This window comes from Rhinatrema bivittatum, unplaced genomic scaffold (genome assembly GCF_901001135.1).
Source record: "Rhinatrema bivittatum unplaced genomic scaffold, aRhiBiv1.1, whole genome shotgun sequence".
NCBI lineage: Eukaryota > Metazoa > Chordata > Amphibia > Gymnophiona > Rhinatrematidae > Rhinatrema > Rhinatrema bivittatum.
Window position 1 is genome coordinate 23,939 of NW_021821508.1, and position 19,512 is coordinate 43,450.

Consider the following 19,512-nt stretch of genomic DNA (forward strand, 5'->3'; position numbering starts at 1 on the left):
TCTTCTGGGCTGCCAAGAGATGGGATTCATGGCAGGCCTGCTACAGGACCGTTTCTTTGGAACTGTAGAGAGCTAATTGGGTGAACCACAGCCCACCCCATGGCCTCAGAGACACTGACCAACCTTCTCAGAATCCTACTTCCTGCCCGCGGCGGGTTGACGCACCTCCTATTTCCTGCCCACGCGGCTCCTGAAGTCATTTTCCGGGGCCTGCTTCTACAGGACGGAGCACCCAGGGTCTCGGATGTTGGCCCGGAGACCTGGCACTTTCGGCAGAATTTCAGAGCCTCCGAGCCAAGTCCGGAGTGTTCCCAGGTATGGCCGTGGATGTCTGAGAAGGTAAATGAGGCAGGAACGGGGGAAAGAGATAGAACAGCGTTTCCCGCTCTCTCCTGGAGACACAGCAACCCAATCGGGTTTTCAGGATTGGCACACTGAATATGTATTTATTTAGGCGTTTTATATACCGTCGTTCCTCACAGAAGATCACAACGCTTTACAAATTCAGCATTTATCTTCTAGGTCAGCATCCGTATTCTGCTCGACATTCGTTCAGTACGGCAGCGATTCCATTTTCTAGATCCTATTCATACAACAGTAAATATTACAAATACTAACTGTACAATCATTTCATTGTACATTGTTCAGTAATTATTGTTCACTCTGCTGTCATTACCCCTGCTACCGGTAGTGGGGTCATTGTTATCCTGAATATGCATGAGATACCTTTGCATGCTATGGAGACCCGGTGTATGCAGATCTCTCTCCTGCATATTCATTAGGGATGTCCTGGAAACCCAACTGGTTAGCTGGGTGTGCAGGAGAGAGCTGGGATGGAAGGTGCATGACGTGGGCAAGAGAAATTTAGAGCAACAATGTGGAAGCGTTGTCAGGGGAAAGCTTTGTGTTTTTGCTGATGATACCACAATCCGCAACAGGGTGGACATCCTGGAAGGGGTGGGAAACGTGAGGAGGGATCTAGCGAAGCTCGAGGAATGGTCTATGGTCTGGCAGCTGAGACTTAATGCTACAGAATGCAGAGAAAGGCGTTTAGGATGCAAAACCCTAAGGGAGAGGTGCAGTAGTGTCTAGGGGAGGTGAAATTCTTCTGAGCGCACAGGAAGAGCAGGATCTGGGGGTGATTGTATCTGATGATCTTAAGGTGGTCAAACAGGTGGATAAAGCGACAGTAAAAGCCAGAAAGATGCCTGGCTGCATAAGGAGAGGAAGGGTCAGCAGATGGCAGAAAACAGTCCGTCTGCCTGTAACCGTCAGAGTCTCCTGGAGGGGAGGGGCATGCAGTTGTACTGAGCCTTTGTCTTAGCTGCATCTTGCTGGCAATAAAAGTCTATCTTTACGGATCAGTTGTCTGGACCTCCTTACTGACTAAAAATAGACGGTTACATGCCCATCCGTCTGATTAATTAAGCATCACTTCCTTAGAGATCCCCTGCATTTATCCCAGGCTTTCTTTAATTCAGATACTGCTTTTGTCTCCACTAGGAGGCCGTTCCATGCATCCACCACCCTCTCTGTAAAGAAATATTTCCTAAGATAACTCCTGAGTCTACCCCCTTTCACCCTCCTCTCATGTCCCCTCATTCTAGGATATCTTTCTGTTGAAAGAGGCTCTCACCTCCTGTGCATGGAAACCTGTGAGATATCTGAATGTCTCTATCCTATCTCCCCTATCTCACCTTTCCTCCAGGGTGTACACGTTTAGATCCTTAAGTCTCTCCCCATATGGTTTAGAAAGAAGACCACTGACCATGTTAGTAGCCTCCCTCCGTCCTGTTTCTATCCTTGTGAAGGTGGGGTCTCCAGAACTGTACTCAGTGTTCCCAGTGAGGTCTCACCAGGGACCTATACAGGGGCAGTGTCACCTCCCTTTCTCTGCTGATCATCCCCCTCCCTGTGCAGCCGAGCAGCTTTCTGGCTTTCACCCTCGCTTTATCCACCTGTTTGGTGACCTTGAGATCATCGGGTACAATCACCCCCAGGTCCTGCTCTTCCTTTGGTGCTAGAGCAGTAGTTTCTCTTAATGTCCTTCCTCACGTTATGAAGTGAAATCTGATTGAGTTATGAACGCTGTTGCCAAGTGGCCCCCAACAACACCATTAGCACTCGTTCTGAATCCTGCGTTCCACCGAGGATTAGGCCTATGACGGCTCCTCCTTTTATCGGTTCCCAGAGGAGCAGCTCCATGAAGCTCTCATGTATTTCATGTAGAAAATCCCCACTCCGGCTCCCAGCTCCAGACCAGGAGTAACATTCCTAGCGCTAAGAAGACCTGAGTTAAGCCAGCGCCGCCCTCCGCACTGGGGGGAGGGGAATAGCGAATGCCTTCATTAGCAAAGGGCAGATGATGATCCAGATTGCCTTCCGACTCCAAGCTCGGGCACGTGGCGGTGGGGTGGCTGCCTGTGGCACTGGGATTCTGTAGTACAGATGAAACCCATTCGTTTTTCAGAAAACCGAACGGGCACAGGGCTGGAGGTAACACCGGGCAGCCAAAGCCCATAGTGTGAGGAAGCGCGGACCAGAACCAGAGAGCCCACCCTGTGCTCCCCTCCCCTGACTCTGCTTTCTCTCTGCAGCCCTTCGGCCCGACAGATCATTCACCAGAAGCAGAGACAGACCTGCTGCCATGTCTCTGCCGCTCTGCTGCTCCTCGCTGTGGCCCTCTCCTTCGCCTTCTACGAGATTCTGTACGGAGGCCTGGGGCAGACGGGGGCATCAGGAGAAGGGGAAGACTGGGACAGTATAAAGCAGCAAGGACTGGGGGGGCATCGCCATGGAGAGGAGGAGGAGGGAGGAGGTCAGCATCACCATGAGGAGGAAGGAGGAGGTCAGCATCACCATGAGGAGGAAGGAGGAGGTCAGCATCACCATGAGGAGGAAGGAGGAGGTCAGCATCACCATGAGGAGGAAGGAGGAGGTCAGCATCACCATGAGGAGGAAGGAGGAGGTCAGCATCACCATGGAGAGGAGGAGGGAGGAGTTCAGCATCACCATGGAGAGGAGGAGGAGGAAGGAGGAAGTCAGCATCACCATGGAGAGGAGGAGGAGGAAGGAGGAGGTCAGCATCACCATGAGGAGGAAGGAGGAGGTCAGCATCGCCATGGAGAAGAGGAGAAGGAGGAAGGAGGAGGTCAGCATCACCATGGAGACGGAGTGTACCATCACGCCACAGTCATCACTGACTCAGGTGAGTCCCAGAGGCTCCAGTAAGTGACTGTGACACCTCAACAGTGAGACCTTCCAACCCCCTCACTGCCTCACAGCACTCCCTGTGACACCTCAACAGTGAGACCTTCCAACCCCCTCACTGCCTCACAGCAATCCCTGTGACACCTCAACAGTGAGACCTTCCAACCCCCTCACTGCCTCACAGCACTCCCTGTGACACCTCAACAGTGAGACCTTCCAACCCCCTCACTGCCTCACAGCAATCCCTGTGACACCTCAACAGTGAGACCTTCCAACCCCCTCACTGCTTCACAGCATTCCCTGTGACACCTCAACATGAGATCTCCCATACCCTGCCACCCAACACTCCCTGTGACACCTCAACTGTGAGAACTCCCACACCCCCAGACTGCCACCCAGCACTCCCTGTGACACCTCAACAATGAGACCTTCCAACCCCCTCACTGCCTCGCAGCACTCCCTGTGACACCTCAACATGAGATCTCCCATACCCTGCCACCCAACACTCCCTGTGACACCTCAACAGTGAGACCTTCCAACCCCCTCACTGCCTCACTACACTCCCTGTGACACCTCAACAGTGAGATCTCCCACACCCCCAGACTGCCACCCAGCACTCCCTGTGACACCTCAACAGTGAGACCTTCCAACCCCCTCACTGCCTCGCAGCACACCCTGTGACACCTCATGAGATCTCCCATGCCCATACCCTGCCACCCAACACTCCCTGTGACACCTCAACAGTGAGACCTTTCAACCCCCTCACTGCCTCGCAGCACTCCCTGTGACACCTCAACATGAGATCTCCCATACCCTGCCACCCAACACTCCCTGTGACACCTCAACAGTGAGACCTCCCACACCCCCAGACTGCCACCCAGCACTCCCTATGACACCTCAACAGTGAGACCTTCCAACCCCCTCACTGCCTCGCAGCACTCCCTGTGACACCTCAACATGAGATCTCCCATGCCCATACCCTGCCACCCAACACTCCCTGTGACACCTCAACAGTGAGACCTTCCAACCCCCTCACTGCACTCCCTGTGACACCTCAACATGAGATCTCCCATGCCCATACCCTGCCACCCAACACTCCCTGTGACACCTCAACAGTGAGACCTTCCAACCCCCTCACTGCACTCCCTGTGACACCTCAACATGAGATCTCCCATGCCCATACCCTGCCACCCAACACTCCCTGTGACACCTCAACAGTGAGACCTCACTGCCTCACAGCACTCCCTGTGACACCTCAACATGAGATCTCCCATGCCCATACCCTGCCACCCAACACTCCCTGTGACACCTGAACAGTAAGACTTTCCAAGGCACACTCTGCCACCAAGTACTCTCTGTGATATGCCCACACTGAGTCTCCCCGATCCACAGGGCCAGTGCAAGGATGTTAGGTGCCCTAGACAAAGCTTCAGTCTTGTGCCTTCCCTCTTACACACTTACCTGTCGGCAGCAACACTGACACAGTATCCATACACATACACACACACACACACACACACATACACACACACACACATACACACACACACACACACATACACATACACACATACACATACACACGCACATACACACACATACACATACATACTTACTCTCACCCTCTGCCAAGTCCTGCATCCCCCTCCCGTTTGTGCACAGTGCCCAGCAGCCCTTCTCTCTATCCTCTCTCCGTCTCCCTCCCGGCAGCCTCTTCTCACTGTCCCTCCATTCTCAGCACAGCAGCATCACTCTCTTTGTCTCCTTTTTGCACTTTCCAGAATCCCCTGTATCCACCCCTACCTGACCCTTCTCTGCACCCTCTCCACACCTGAACAGCACCTTCTTTTCTCTCAACCACTCAGCACCCTAACTAAACAACTCCTGCACCCACCCAGCTTCCACGCTGTCTCCATTCCCCACATCCACCCACCATCAACAATTTGGCACCTTGCCAATCTAAAAACTTCCACTAGCACTCCCTGTGACACCCCCACAATTATATCTCCTACCCTACTCATCCCCATCCAGCACACCCTCTACCTTCCCACACTGAGAACCCCAACCTCATACACTCGAATACAGGACTCCCTGTGACACTTTCTGATCCCATACATAACCACTGAGCACTCCCTGTGACACCCCCACAATTATATCTCCTACCCTACTCATCCCCATCCAGCAAACCCTCTACCTTCCCACACTGAGAACCCCAACCTCATACACTCGAATACAGGACTCCCTGTGACACTTTCTGATCCCATACATAACCACTGAGCACTCCCTGTGACACCCCCACAATTATATCTCCTACCCTACTCATCCCCATCCAGCACACCCTCTACCTTCCCACACTGAGAACCCCAACCTCATACACTCGAATACAGGACTCCCTGTGACACTTTCTGATCCCATACATAACCACTGAGCACTCCCTGTGACACCCCCACAATTATATCTCCTACCCTACTCATCCCCATCCAGCACACCCTCTACATTGCCACACTGAGAACCCCAACCTCATACACTCGAATACAGGACTCCCTGTGACACTTTCTGATCCCATACATAACCACTGAGCACTCCCTGTGACACCCCCACAATTATATCTCCTACCCTACTCATCCCCCATCCAACACACCCTCTACCTTCCCACACTGAGAACCCCAACCTCATACACTCGAATGCAGGACTCCCTGTGACACTTTCTGATCCCATACATAACCACTGAGCACTCCCTGTGACACCCCCACAATTATATCTCCTCCCCTACTCATCCCCATCCAGCACACCCTCTACCTTCCCACACTGAGAACCCCAACCTCATACACTCGAATGCAGGACTCCCTGTGACACTTTCTGATCCCATACATAACCACTGAGCACTCCCTGTAACACCCCCACAATTATATCTCCTACCCTACTCATCCCCTTCCAGCACACCCTCTACCTTCCCACACTGAGAACCCCAACCTCATACACTCGAATACAGGACTCCCTGTGACACTTTCTGATCCCATACATAACCACTGAGCACTCCCTGTGACACCCCCACAATTATATCTCCTACCCTACTCATCCCCCATCCAACACACCCTCTACCTTCCCACACTGAGAACCCCAACCTCATACACTCGAATACAGGACTCCCTGTGACACTTTCTGATCCCATACATAACCACTGAGCACTCCCTGTGACACCCCCACAATTATATCTCCTACCCTACTCATCCCCCATCCAACACACCCTCTACCTTCCCACACTGAGAACCCCAACCTCATACACTCGAATGCAGGACTCCCTGTGACACTTTCTGATCCCATACATAACCACTGAGCACTCCCTGTGACAACCCCACAATTATATCTCCTACCCTACTCATCCCCATCCAACACACCCTCTACCTTCCCACACTGAGAACCCCAACCTCATACACTCGAATGCAGGACTCCCTGTGACACTTTCTGATCCCATACATAACCACTGAGCACTCCCTGTGACACCCCCACAATTATATCTCCTACCCTACTCATCCCCCATCCAACACACCCTCTACCTTCCCACACTGAGAACCCCAACCTCATACACTCGAATGCAGGACTCCCTGTGACACTTTCTGATCCCATACATAACCACTGAGCACTCCCTGTGACAACCCCACAATTATATCTCCTACCCTACTCATCCCCATCCAACACACCCTCTACCTTCCCACACTGAGAACCCCAACCTCATACACTCGAATACAGGACTCCCTGTGACACTTTCTGATCCCATACATAACCACTGAGCACTCCCTGTGACACCCCCCACAATTATATCTCCTACCCTACTCATCACTATCCAACACACCCTCTATCTTCTCCACACTGAGAACCCCAACCTCATACACTCGAATGCAGGACTCCCTGTGACACTTTCTGATCCCATACATAACCACTGAGCACTCCCTGTGACAACCCCACAATTATATCTCCTACCCTACTCATCCCCATCCAGCACACCCTCTACCTTCCCACACTGAGAACCCCAACCTCATACACTCGAATGCAGGACTCCCTGTGACTCTTTCTGATCCCATGCATAACCACTGAGCACTCCCTGTGACACCCCCACAATTATATCTCCTACCCTACTCATCCCCCATCCAACACACCCTCTACCTTCCCACACTGAGAACCCCAACCTCATACACTCGAATGCAGGACTCCCTGTGACACTTTCTGATCCCATACATAACCACTGAGCACTCCCTGTGACACCCCCACAATTATATCTCCTACCCTACTCATCCCCCATCCAACACACCCTCTACCTTCCCACACTGAGAACCCCAACCTCATACACTCGAATGCAGGACTCCCTGTGACACTTTCTGATCCCATACATAACCACTGAGCACTCCCTGTGACAACCCCACAATTATATCTCCTACCCTACTCATCCCCATCCAGCACACCCTCTACCTTCCCACACTGAGAACCCCAACCTCATACACTCGAATGCAGGACTCCCTGTGACACTTTCTGATCCCATACATAACCACTGAGCACTCCCTGTGACAACCCCACAATTATATCTCCTACCCTACTCATCCCCATCCAGCACACCCTCTACCTTCCCACACTGAGAACCCCAACCTCATACACTCGAATGCAGGACTCCCTGTGACACTTTCTGATCCCATACATAACCACTGAGCACTCCCTGTAACACCCCCACAATTATATCTCCTACCCTACTCATCCCCATCCAGCACACCCTCTACCTTCCCACACTGAGAACCCCAACCTCATACACTCGAATACAGGACTCCCTGTGACACTTTCTGATCCCATACATAACCACTGAGCACTCCCTGTGACAACCCCACAATTATATCTCCTACCCTATTCATCCCCCATCCAACACACCCTCTACCTTCCCACACTGAGAACCCCAACCTCATACACTCGAATGCAGGACTCCCTGTGACACTTTCTGATCCCATACATAACCACTGAGCACTCCCTGTGACACCCCCACAATTATATCTCCTACCCTACTCATCCCCATCCAGCACACCCTCTACCTTCCCACACTGAGAACCCCAACCTCATACACTCGAATGCAGGACTCCCTGTGACACTTTCTGATCCCATACATAACCACTGAGCACTCCCTGTGACACCCCCACAATTATATCTCCTACCCTACTCATCCCCATCCAGCACACCCTCTACCTTCCCACACTGAGAACCCCAACCTCATACACTCGAATGCAGGACTCCCTGTGACACTTTCTGATCCCATACATAACCACTGAGCACTCCCTGTGACACCCCCACAATTATATCTCCTACCCTACTCATCCCCATCCAGCACACCCTCTACCTTCCCACACTGAGAACCCCAACCTCATACACTCGAATGCAGGACTCCCTGTGACACTTTCTGATCCCATACATAACCACTGAGCACTCCCTGTGACAACCCCACAATTATATCTCCTACCCTACTCATCCCCATCCAGCACACCCTCTACCTTCCCACACTGAGAACCCCAACCTCATACACTCGAATGCAGGACTCCCTGTGACACTTTCTGATCCCATACATAACCACTGAGCACTCCCTGTGACAACCCCACAATTATATCTCCTACCCTACTCATCCCCCATCCAACACACCCTCTACCTTCCCACACTGAGAACCCCAACCTCATACACTCGAATGCAGGACTCCCTGTGACACTTTCTGATCCCATACATAACCAACGAGCACTCCCTGTGACACCCCCACAATTATATCTCCTACCCTACTCATCCCCATCCAGCACACCCTCTACCTTCCCACACTGAGAACCCCAACCTCATACACTCGAATGCAGGACTCCCTGTGACACTTTCTGATCCCATACATAACCAACGAGCACTCCCTGTGACAACCCCATAATGAAACCTCCCAACCCCACACAGTCCCATCCAGCCCTCCCTGAGACACCTCCTGCACCCACACACCTGCACCCAGCACTCCCTGTGACACCCCAACAATGAGATCTCCTACCCTCCACCCTCCCCACACTGAGATCTCCTAACCTTATACCCTCCCATCCAGCACTTAGTGAGACACCTCCTGACTGCGATCACCACGACCCAGCATTCCCTATGATACCCCCACAATGAGATCTCCTACCCCACACATCACCATCCAACACATCCTCTATCTTGTCCACACTGAGATCTCCCAACCTCATACACTCCCATCCAGTACTTCCTGTGACACTTTCTGACCCCAAACATAACCAACGAGCACTCCCTGTGACAACCCCATAATGAAACCTCCCAACCCCACACAGTCCCATCCAGCCCTCCCTGAGACACCTCATGAGCTCAGATACCTCTACCCAGCACTCCCTGTGACACCCCCACAATGAGAGATCCTACCCCATACATCATCATCTAACACACCCTCCACCTTCTCCACACTGAGATCTCCCAACCTCATACACTCCCATCCAGTACTTCTGAGATACTTACTGACCCCAATCACCACTGCCCAGCACTCCCTGTGACACCCTCACAATGAGATATCCTACCCTACCCATCACTATCCAACACATCCTCTATCTTCTCCACACTGAGATCTCCCAACCTCATACGCTCCCACCAAGTACTCCCTGAGACACCTCCTGACCCTAAACACCACCGTCCAGGATTCCCTGTGACACCCTCACAATGAAATCTCCTACCCCACCCATCACTAATCCAACACATCCTCTATCTTCTCCACACTGAGATCTCCCAACCTCATACGCTCCCACCAAGTACTCCCTGAGACACCTCCTGACCCCAAACACCACCATTCAGCACTCCTTGTGACACCTTTACAATGAGACGTCCTACCCCACACATCACTATCCAACACATCCTCTATCTTCTCCACACTGAGATCTCCCAACCTCAAACGCTCCCACCAAGTACTCCCTGAGACACCTCCTGACTCCAAACACCACCTTCCAGGATTCCCTATGACACCCTCACAATGAAATCTCCTACCCTACCCTTCACCATCCAACACACCAGCTACCTTCCCACATTGAGATCTCCCAAACTCATACACTCCCATCCAGTACTCCCTGTGACTTACCCCCACAATGAAACATCCCAACCATTACACTCCCATCCAGCACTCCATGACACTCCCATACTGGCACCTCCTGACCCCAAACACCTGACCCAGCAGTCCCTGTGACAATCCATAACGTGACCTCAAACCCCACACACTAGTATCCAGTGTGACTTGTCTGATGATGAAATCTCCAGCACCCCCCAGGAATAGAAAAGAGATGATGCTGCTCCCTCAGCAGGAGTTAGTGGCTCTCTCCGGCATAATTCATTTCCTCAAAAGATGAAGGATAACATGAAGACACACTACGGTTATAAATCCCAAGCTGTGACGGTGTTTCATCTGGTTATAAATCCCCAGCTATGACAGTGCTCCATCTGGTTATAATTCCCCAGCTGTGATGATGTTTCATCTGGTTATTAATCTCTTACTGTGACGGTGTTTGACATGCTTATACATATCTGGCTGTGATGGTTATAAACCACAGCCGTGATGGTGTTTGACCTGCTTATAAATCCCCGGCTGTGACGGTGCTTGATCTGCTTATAATTTCCTGCTTGTGCTAGTATTTGATCTGCTTATAAATCCCCGGCTGTGATGTTGTTTGACCTTTTTATACATCTCTAGCTGTGATGGTGTTTTACCCGCTTATATATCCCCAGCTGTGCCAGTGTTTGACCTCCTTATAAATCCCCGGCTGTGACAGTGTTTGACCTGCTTATAAATCCCTGGCTGTGACAGTGTTTGACCTGGTTATAAATCCCCAGATGTGATGGTATTTGACCTGGTTATATATCCCCGGCTGTAATGGTGTTTGACCTGGTTATATATCCCCAGTTGTGACTGTGTTTGACCTGGTTATACATCTCCGGTTGTGATGGTATTTGACCTGTTTATAAATCCCTGGCTGTGACGGTGTTTGACCTATTTATAAATCCCTGGCTGTGACGGTGTTTGACCTGTTTATAAATCCCTGGCTGTGATGGTGTTTGACCTGTTTATAAATCCCTGGCTGTGATGGTGTTTGACCTGTTTATAAATCCCTGGCTGTGAAGGTATTTGACCTGTTTATGACTCCCCGGCTGTGATGGTGTTTGACCTGTTTATGACTCCCCAGCCGTGATAGTATTTGACCTGTTTATAAATCCCTGGCTGTGAAGGTATTTGACCTGTTTATAAATCCCTGGCTGTGACGGTGTTTGACCTGTTTATAAATCCCTGGCTGTGATGGTGTTTGACCTAGTTATACGTCTCCGGTTGTGAAGGTGTTTGACCTGTTTATAAATCCCTGGCTGTGATAGTATTTGACCTGCTTATAAATCCCCGGCTGTGACTGTGTTTGACCTGCTTATAAATCCCCGGCTGTGACGATGTTTGACCTGCTTATACAACTCTAGCTGTGACGGTGTTTGATCTGATTGTTATTGTTGGATGGGCTTGGTGGATGGGAGGGAATTCTCCTGGCTGTCACACTTTTTGTTTTCTCCTGTGTACAGTGATCTGCTCTGATATCGGGAAAGGCATCCTGAAGGATGGTGGAAACATTATTGACGCGGGCATCTCGGCCACGCTCTGCCTGGGAATCATCCACCCACACGTTGCTGGTATAGGTCAGTGCGACGTGGGCATTGTCCTGCTGTTCAAGCATTTTTTTTAATATATAATGGGGATGGGGGGACTGCATAGCATGGTAACGTTATTTCCCTGTGTATTATTACATTCTGCTGTGGGCGAAGGGGTTTAAGTGAATAGATTTTAAAGTCCATAATTTTTTTTTGTCCCTTCTGCTGTGGTCCAAATCTGGAGAAGATATTAATGTTTTAGTTTCGTATATTGCAATGAATATACTGCTCTTCTAATTAATATGCTAATATAATAATTTACATGCAATTAGCTGTGACTCATCGAAGTTCCAACCACCTTTACCTTGGCCCACGATCCTTGCCGTCAGAACCACTGCTCCCTACAAAGATTGTTCTCTCCCACATTCATCAAACGCACGACCAATCCCAGCACCGCTACCAGCGTCGCCGGCCCTAACTCTCGTTGAGCCAAATTTACCCAGAGCCACAGAGAGACCTCGCAGCGATGGTCTCAAGATGATGAAGCAGTGCGGCAAGTTGGAGGCCGGAGCCGGAGGGATGATGGGCTGCACGGAGAGAGAGAGAGAGGCGTAACTGGCAGGAGAAAGGTGGCGCCGATGCCCTTGTACGGGTCTTTGGTGAGGCCTCACCTGGAGGATGTATCTCAGGAAGGATAGGGACAGGGCAACCAACATGGCGTTAGGGTCTGCACCCAAAGACATGAGAGCTGAGGACCTGGACATGGTATCTACTCTAGCAGAGAGGAGGGGTGGGAGGATGGAGCACAGACTTTCAAAGAGCTGAAAAATATTAGCACAGATATACAAGGGGAACGGAAGCTGTAGAGCTGGTGGTCACGGTTTGAAGCTACAAGGGCAGGAGACTGCCTGGAACGCCCTCCCGGAGGAGGCGGTGGAGACAAAGTCAGTAGCAGAATATTTTTTTTTAAAAAGCGGGGGGGATAAACACAGAGGACCCCCTTATTGGCAAGAAGATGGAAACAAAACACTGGGTTACTTCACAGAGCCGCGGTTCATCCCCAAACCACAAAGAGGTGATTGAATTGTTATTCCGGAAAAAGCGAGGGGGGTAACTGCAAGGAGCGGCAGTTACATCCCTTTCTAAACAGCTCGATGGGCAGATCCACGGGCCACGTTGGCCTTATTCTACCTTAAATTACTATTGTAACACTTGGACCGATCGTCCTGGATAAAGGCCCCAGGAAGCGCACCTCAAATGCAGTCGTTCCATATCTCCAGTTAGGCTCTTGTGCACAGCACTGATAATCACGCTGGTTTCCATAATAACTTTTACTGATGAATGAGGAAGCTCTTCACAGCTTTACTGGTTTCAAATAAGATGTCAGAGCCTTCATCTCTTCTAGTAGATGGATGACCTTTCCTCTGTTTAATAAATTTATATAAGAACATAAGAACATGCCATACTGGGTCAGACCAAGGGTCCATCAAGCCCAGCATCCTGTTTCCAACAGTGGCCAATCCAGGCAACAAGAACCTGGCAATTACCCAAAAACTAAGTCTATTCCATGTAACCATTGCTAATGGCAGTGGCTATTCTCTAAGTGAACTTAATAGCAGGTAATGGACTTCTCCTCCAAGAACTTATCCAATCCTTTTTTAAACACAGCTATACTAACTGCACTAACCACATCCTCTGGCAACAAATTCCAGAGTTTAATTGTGCGTTGAGTAAAAAAGAACTTTCTCCGATTAGTTTTAAATATAGATGGCTCAGTTTAAGGCCCAGTTAATAAATCCATTTCCTTTTTGTTTCCAATCAGTCAGGTCTATCCAGTAAAGTGCGGCCGCGTTTACCCCGCTCCTAACCCGCGTTCTACTCACTTCCCGGCCGCGTTAGCCCTTCCTGCGATCCACAACCCACTTTAACCTACTCCTACCGCGTCCTAAAATCCCCGGGCAACCCCTTCCGCACGCGGCATGTATATTGCATGCAAACGAGCGAATTAGCTATTCCCTACCATCCAGTAACGCGCGCCCCGACTATCGCTATTTTACCCTGTCGTTTTGCCGCGCGTTTAACCTGCCAACTTACCTCCTACCCCTACCCCTGCGTTAGAGGCAGGGGTAAGGGTAGGCGGCAAACTTTCCCCCAGCCCCCGCTCTCCTGCCCTGGCCGCGTCCATGGGTGCTGGTCTCCGGGGCAGCCCCAGTCCTCTCCCCTCCTCCCGAAGCCAAAAAAAAACAAACCGAAAAAAAAAGTTGCAAGAGAGAGAGGGGAGAGGACGGGCAATCCTACGCTCGGGATTGCCAGTCCTCCCTCCCCTCCTCCCGAGGCAGGCGCAAAAAGCAGCCTTGCTCCGGGAGGAGGGGGGAGGGGACTGGCAGTATAAAGCGACTTACTTTTTGCAGCTCCCCTTCCGGACATCTGCGAAGACGACCGCGGCTCCCCTCTCCTGCCTCCAGCTGCTCAGGAAGATGGACGTCACGTCTTGAGCGGCCATCAGCAGAAACGGATCGCGGCTCCCCTGCCTCCCGGCGAAGATGGACGCCTGCACGGGGGAAAGCGGCCCCTGTGCCTGCAATTGGCCGCTCAAGACGTGACATCACATGCCATGACGCCAAACGTCGTGACGTCACGTCTTGAGCGGCCAATTGCACGCACAGGGGCCGCTTTCCCCCGTGCAGGCGTCCATCTTCGCCGGGAGGCAGGGGAGCCGCGATCCGTTTCTGCTGATGGCCGTCTCCTCCGCAGGGCTGCAAAAAAAAGTAAGTCGCTTGGTCGCTTCCCACTGCCAGTCCTATCTCCCCTCCTCCCGGAGCAAGGCTGCTTTTCGCGCCTTGCCTCGGGAGGAGGGGAGAGGGACTGGCCATCCCGAGCGTAGGATTGCCCATCCTCTCTCCCCTCTCTCTCTTGCAACTTTATTTTTCGCTTTTGTGCTTCGGGAGGAGGGGAGAGAGGGCTGACAATCCTGAGCGTCGGAGAACTGTCCACTTCCTGGTACCTGTCATTGCAAATGTCATTTGCAATGACAGGTACCAGCGCGTCCGTGAAGCGTTAGGCCCGCGCAACCCGTTATACTGGATAGAGCGCTATAGCGCTCTATCCAGTAAAATGGGTTGCGCGGGCCCCTAACGCTTCACGGACGCTTCTTAGACGCAGCTTGCATTTGCGAGCTATTTACATACAGGATCGAGCGGTAGGTGAGCTGCACTGTGCGTGCGGCAAACGCGGGTGCGCCGGGCACTAACGCAGCTCTCCCTACCGCTCGGTACTGGATTGACCTGAGTGTTAGTGCAGTTTGTCACCTACCTCCCAGTTGATGGGGCAGTGTCCTTTTAGTCAAACTGATGACTAAAACGGTCAGGTTGCAGTATCAGACCTGGGCCCCGGCCTAGACTGAGGCCCCGGTGACAGGACCCGGCCTCCGGGTCAGGTCACATCATCGGGCCTGGGTCCGGGCCTAGGCCGAGGCCCTGGTGTCAGGACCCGGCCTCCGGGTCAGGTCACATCATCGGGCCTGGGTCCGGGCCTAGGCCTCGGTGTCGGGACCTGGCCTTAGTCAGATACCCGATGGATCGGGCAAGTTTTTGTTTTATTATTTTATTTTTGGGGGTCTCGGCCTAGGCCCCAACGTCATCCTGTTCCTCTGCTGAGGCCACAGCATTACAGTCAGGCCTAGGCCATGGCCCCTGCTTTGGGCCTTGGCCAATGCCCTAGGCGAGACTCGGCTTCGGGCCTAGGCTGAGGCACTGGCTTTGCGCTCCTGCATAGGCCTGCAGTCCCTGCTTTGGGCCTCAGCCTATGCCCTAGGCGAGGCCCCGGCTTCAGGCTTAGACCTAGGCCTGAATCATTAGTTTAAAATGAAACAAATTAGCCTTCTTCGTTGTGTTTTGCAGTTTCGTTTCAAACAAATGCACATCCCTACTTCCTCACCGTCCACCTATGTTCCGTAGCTGAGCACAAAAGAAATTCAATTCCTCTATTGTACTGTTCCCAATACAGGTAGATTTTAAAAGTGTTGCTCGCACAAAAACAGCCCCCCCCTCTCAGGTTTCTGCAACCCAAACACATGACCCTAAACTTCTCACTGGAGCTCTCCTCTTGTTTTCCACACTTTCCTCCACCTTCCCTGTTGCAGGCAAATCTTTCTCGATAGCTCTTCCGCAATGTCACCTGTGATTGTTAACCAGACCTGAGCTGAGGGCCGGTCCCGTGGCAATACCACTGGTAAACCCCCTTTCCTGGGTGTGGACTCCCTTTACCACTCCCCTTTGTCGCCTCCCATTCCTCCAGTTTCTGACCCAGTCAGTGGCATTAGGGCTCATCCCTGGGGGTGCTCAGTTTATTTATAAAGTTGCCTCCGTGGAACCGTGTCAAAGGCCTAGCTGAAATCTCTGCTCACCCGATCAAAGCAATTCATCAGATTTGTCAGGAAAGCCCTCACTCTGGTAAAACCCCGCTGCTTCTCATGTTTGCAGTCCATATCCTCCGCAGCTCTCCGCAGAAAGGGGAATTTGAGTGTAATCCAGGAATGGCTCTGCCGTCCCCGATGGGTACAATCGGACTGGACGGTTTTGTCACATTTCCCTTCCTGCATAATCCTTACAGTGCCACAGAAACCTTTGTGCTAATGTCCATGGAAGCTGCTTGCTGTCCATTACTGACCCGGTCCTTCTAACAGTCTTCTTTTTATGTTTGCAGGTGGCGTGTTCTCGGCCATCTTCCACAACGCGACGTCTGGCATTACCGTCGCGCTCAACTCTATCCCGAGCCGGTCCCTCGCCCTAGCGTATGGCGTGCCACTGACGCTACAGGGTCTGCGCTTACTGCACCGGCACCACGGCCAGCTTGGGTGGTCAGAGCTCCTGGAACGCACGGCTCAGTTGTCCAAGGACGGCTTCCACGTGGACCCCGTGCTCGCCCAGGCCTTGAGGGAGAATGAAGGTCGTGTGAAGTCCTCTGCTCTCCGTGACCTGTTCTGCTATGCAAACGGCACTTTGAAGGGCGAAGGCTCCCTAGTTGTCAATGCGGCGTTAGCCGAGGTCCTCCGTATGGCTGGATCCATGATGGCCGAGGCGGCGCTACCAGAAGACTTTGTGAAACATTTAACTCAAGACCTTCCACCGCAAGAGAGAGCAGTGCTCTCAGATGCCATCAGTGCATCCAGAGCGGTGTTGGAGAGTCCCCTGGACGTTGAGTTGGATGGGTTTAGACTCTACGGAGCCCCTTCTCCAGCAGCTGGAAATATCCTTGCTGATATATTAAAGGAAGTAAGCCAAAGGAAGGATACGCTGTCTGGCCAAGGCCTGAGCGATACTTATTATCAGATTCTCAATGCTTCAAGGCATGCGTACATCAAAGGCCTTAGGGAAGATATTCACTGGAATGCTTCCTCCCAGGAGTCTTCAAGGCAAACGACTTCAGGAGGAAACTTTCCACAGTTCCATTCAGCTGGGGTTGGCAGTCATCTTAGCACAGCCGACAGTAAGGGTAACGTCTTCATGATTTCCACCTCTCTCAACAGCTCCTTTGGCTCTTATGTCCTCTCTCCCAGCACAGGGATCATCCTGAGCGATTTTACTCTGGGTGTGGATTCAAAACCGCTCTTCTGGGCCTGCCCTGTGGTAGTGAAACTCATCGACGAAGACGACGACGATGTCTTAGGAGTGGGAGCAGCGGGCGGGAGCTCTGTTCCTCTGAGCATTGCCCAAGTCCTTATAAACCGCATCTATTTTAAGAAGCCCTTGCAGGATGCAACAAGTGGGCCCTTTCTACAGGTGGTGCTTGGGGACGATGGTGTCCCTTGGAGCTCCGTCCCTGGTGCCTTCAACTCTTCCAGCCTGTTTGCCAGCCTGCAACAGAGAGAGCCAGGGGTGGGCACCAGTTCCATTCTGCTGGTGGAGGCCCATGCTGAGCACGTGAGGGCCTTTGGGTCTCCACCCCAGTGCTGTCCCTCCAGTGGGCTGTAGGACACTGAACTCTCAGGGCTGGAGCTTCCAATCGCCACTGGAAAAGGCAGAGCTCTCTCAACGTGGGTCACACTTTCTGATGCTCCTCTTGCCCTGGTGGCAGACCCCCTTCGTCTTTCCGGCAAGTCTGTCCAGATGCAACATCCTGAAATCGTGGCTGTCCCGAGCAAGGGGGGAAATGCTTCTCTTGCCGCAGTCTTCCCATCCCTGCGGGAGGCAGGCATTTTTTTGGAGCGCTGGCATTACCATTCTGACACTAGAAAAGCCCAGCTGCCAACATCTGGGCGTCTGAAAATGTTTACCTTTCCCTGCCAGACTGACTGGAACAGGCGATGATGTGGAGCATAAACCCGGGATGGAGAGAGAGCCCTGTGCTCCGAGACCTGGAGCCATCTCCATGCTCCTGTCCCACCGCCGAGCCCTGGATGATGTGTAAGGACCACTCCGCAGGCTGGCAGCACGAGAGCCTTCACACAGTATTATTAACCTGCCTGGGCCTCCACGCCGTGGCGCTGGTCTGCAGGTAACTTCATACCCACAGCGGAGACTTTCACTGCGTCTCCTGCCCCAGGCACCTCTGCACTTCCTTTCAGTGAGGGTAAAGGATGCATAAGACAGGTAAAAATGAAATCCAGGTGCATTACTTTTCCTGCAGCGACCTAAACGCACTCCTGGGAATTCCCCCTCTAACTCCGGATGGATGAAGGGTGAAGCGTCAATCGCTAATTACCAACAGAAGTGTCTCTGACCCCTTTCCCACCCATTCTCCAAGGTTTCACATATTTATGTAATGAAAGATATGCAGGTTTTATTGTGGCCACTCCCTCTTCCCACTCATGCTCTCTCCTCAGCTGTCCGTGCTGTATTCATGCTTTACGTGTATCAGTGTGATGCCTGCATGGGGCTCTGATGATCTGCTCTTCAGCTGTCCGTGCTGTATTCATGCTTTACGTGTATCAGTGTGATGCCTGCATGGGGCTCTGATGATCTGCTCTTCAGCTGTCCGTGCTGTATTCATGCTTTACGTGTATCAGTGTGACCCCTGCATGGGGCTCTGATGATCTGCTCTTCAGCTGTCCGTGCTGTATTCATGCTTTACGTGTATCAGTGAGGCACCTGCATGGGGGGAGGGGGTTGTTTAGGAAAAGGCTGGTGGAGGTTCTGATAATTTACTGAGATTCACAACAGAAGGATATTTCAGAAACCTTACACAGCAATATCTTCCCAGAAATAAAATAAAATAATGTTGATCGTACAAGTTTGTTTTTCTTTCTTATTATGTCCATTTACTTTTCTTATTGGTAAATATTTTAAAACATCTCCTCTGGCCTGGGTCTGGGAGTGAATAACCAGTGTATAAATATTTATTTATCTACCGGAGGTTATTCCGTTTGGTCACTGAGGATGAGGTCCATTCAGGTACAGAGTTAATTTCCCTCTTACCAGGGGGCTGACGACAAGACTTCCCAAACAGTGGGGCGAGACCCCCAAAAGGGGTCACAAAACCTTCAGCCGGGGGCCACGAGTGTCTCACACGGCGGCGGCGGCAGCAGCACTGGTGGTGGAAGGCAGCCCGGGGCCAGTGAGCCAGCACTGAGCATCTGAGGCAGTGGAAAGTCCTGGGTGAGGAGGGATCGGGGGCCACTGCGGGGCCCGTGAG

The 19,512-nt window shown here is 51.8% G+C and overlaps 1 protein-coding gene across 1 annotated transcript; it reads left to right on the forward strand.

Annotated features, from left to right (window-relative positions):
- The first annotated feature begins 244 nt into the window (after positions 1-244).
- Positions 245-18,673, forward strand: GGT6 (gamma-glutamyltransferase 6). The gene is made up of 4 exons (XM_029586899.1): positions 245-339; positions 2,598-3,208; positions 11,815-11,928; positions 16,585-18,673. Exons 1-4 carry the CDS (start codon positions 245-247, stop codon positions 17,850-17,852), a joined length of 2,088 nt encoding a protein of 695 aa, XP_029442759.1. The 3' UTR covers positions 17,853-18,673.
- The last annotated feature ends 839 nt before the right edge of the window (positions 18,674-19,512 follow it).

Coding starts and splice junctions, on each gene's coding strand:
- GGT6 (XM_029586899.1), top strand. CDS start 245: ATGTTGGCCCGGAGACCTGGCACTTTCGGCAGAATTTCAGAGCCTCCG. Junction 340..2,597: donor GGCCGTGGATGTCTGAGAAG/GTAAATGAGGCA, acceptor TTCTCTCTGCAG/CCCTTCGGCCCGACAGATCA. Junction 11,929..16,584: donor CCCACACGTTGCTGGTATAG/GTCAGTGCGACG, acceptor TTATGTTTGCAG/GTGGCGTGTTCTCGGCCATC.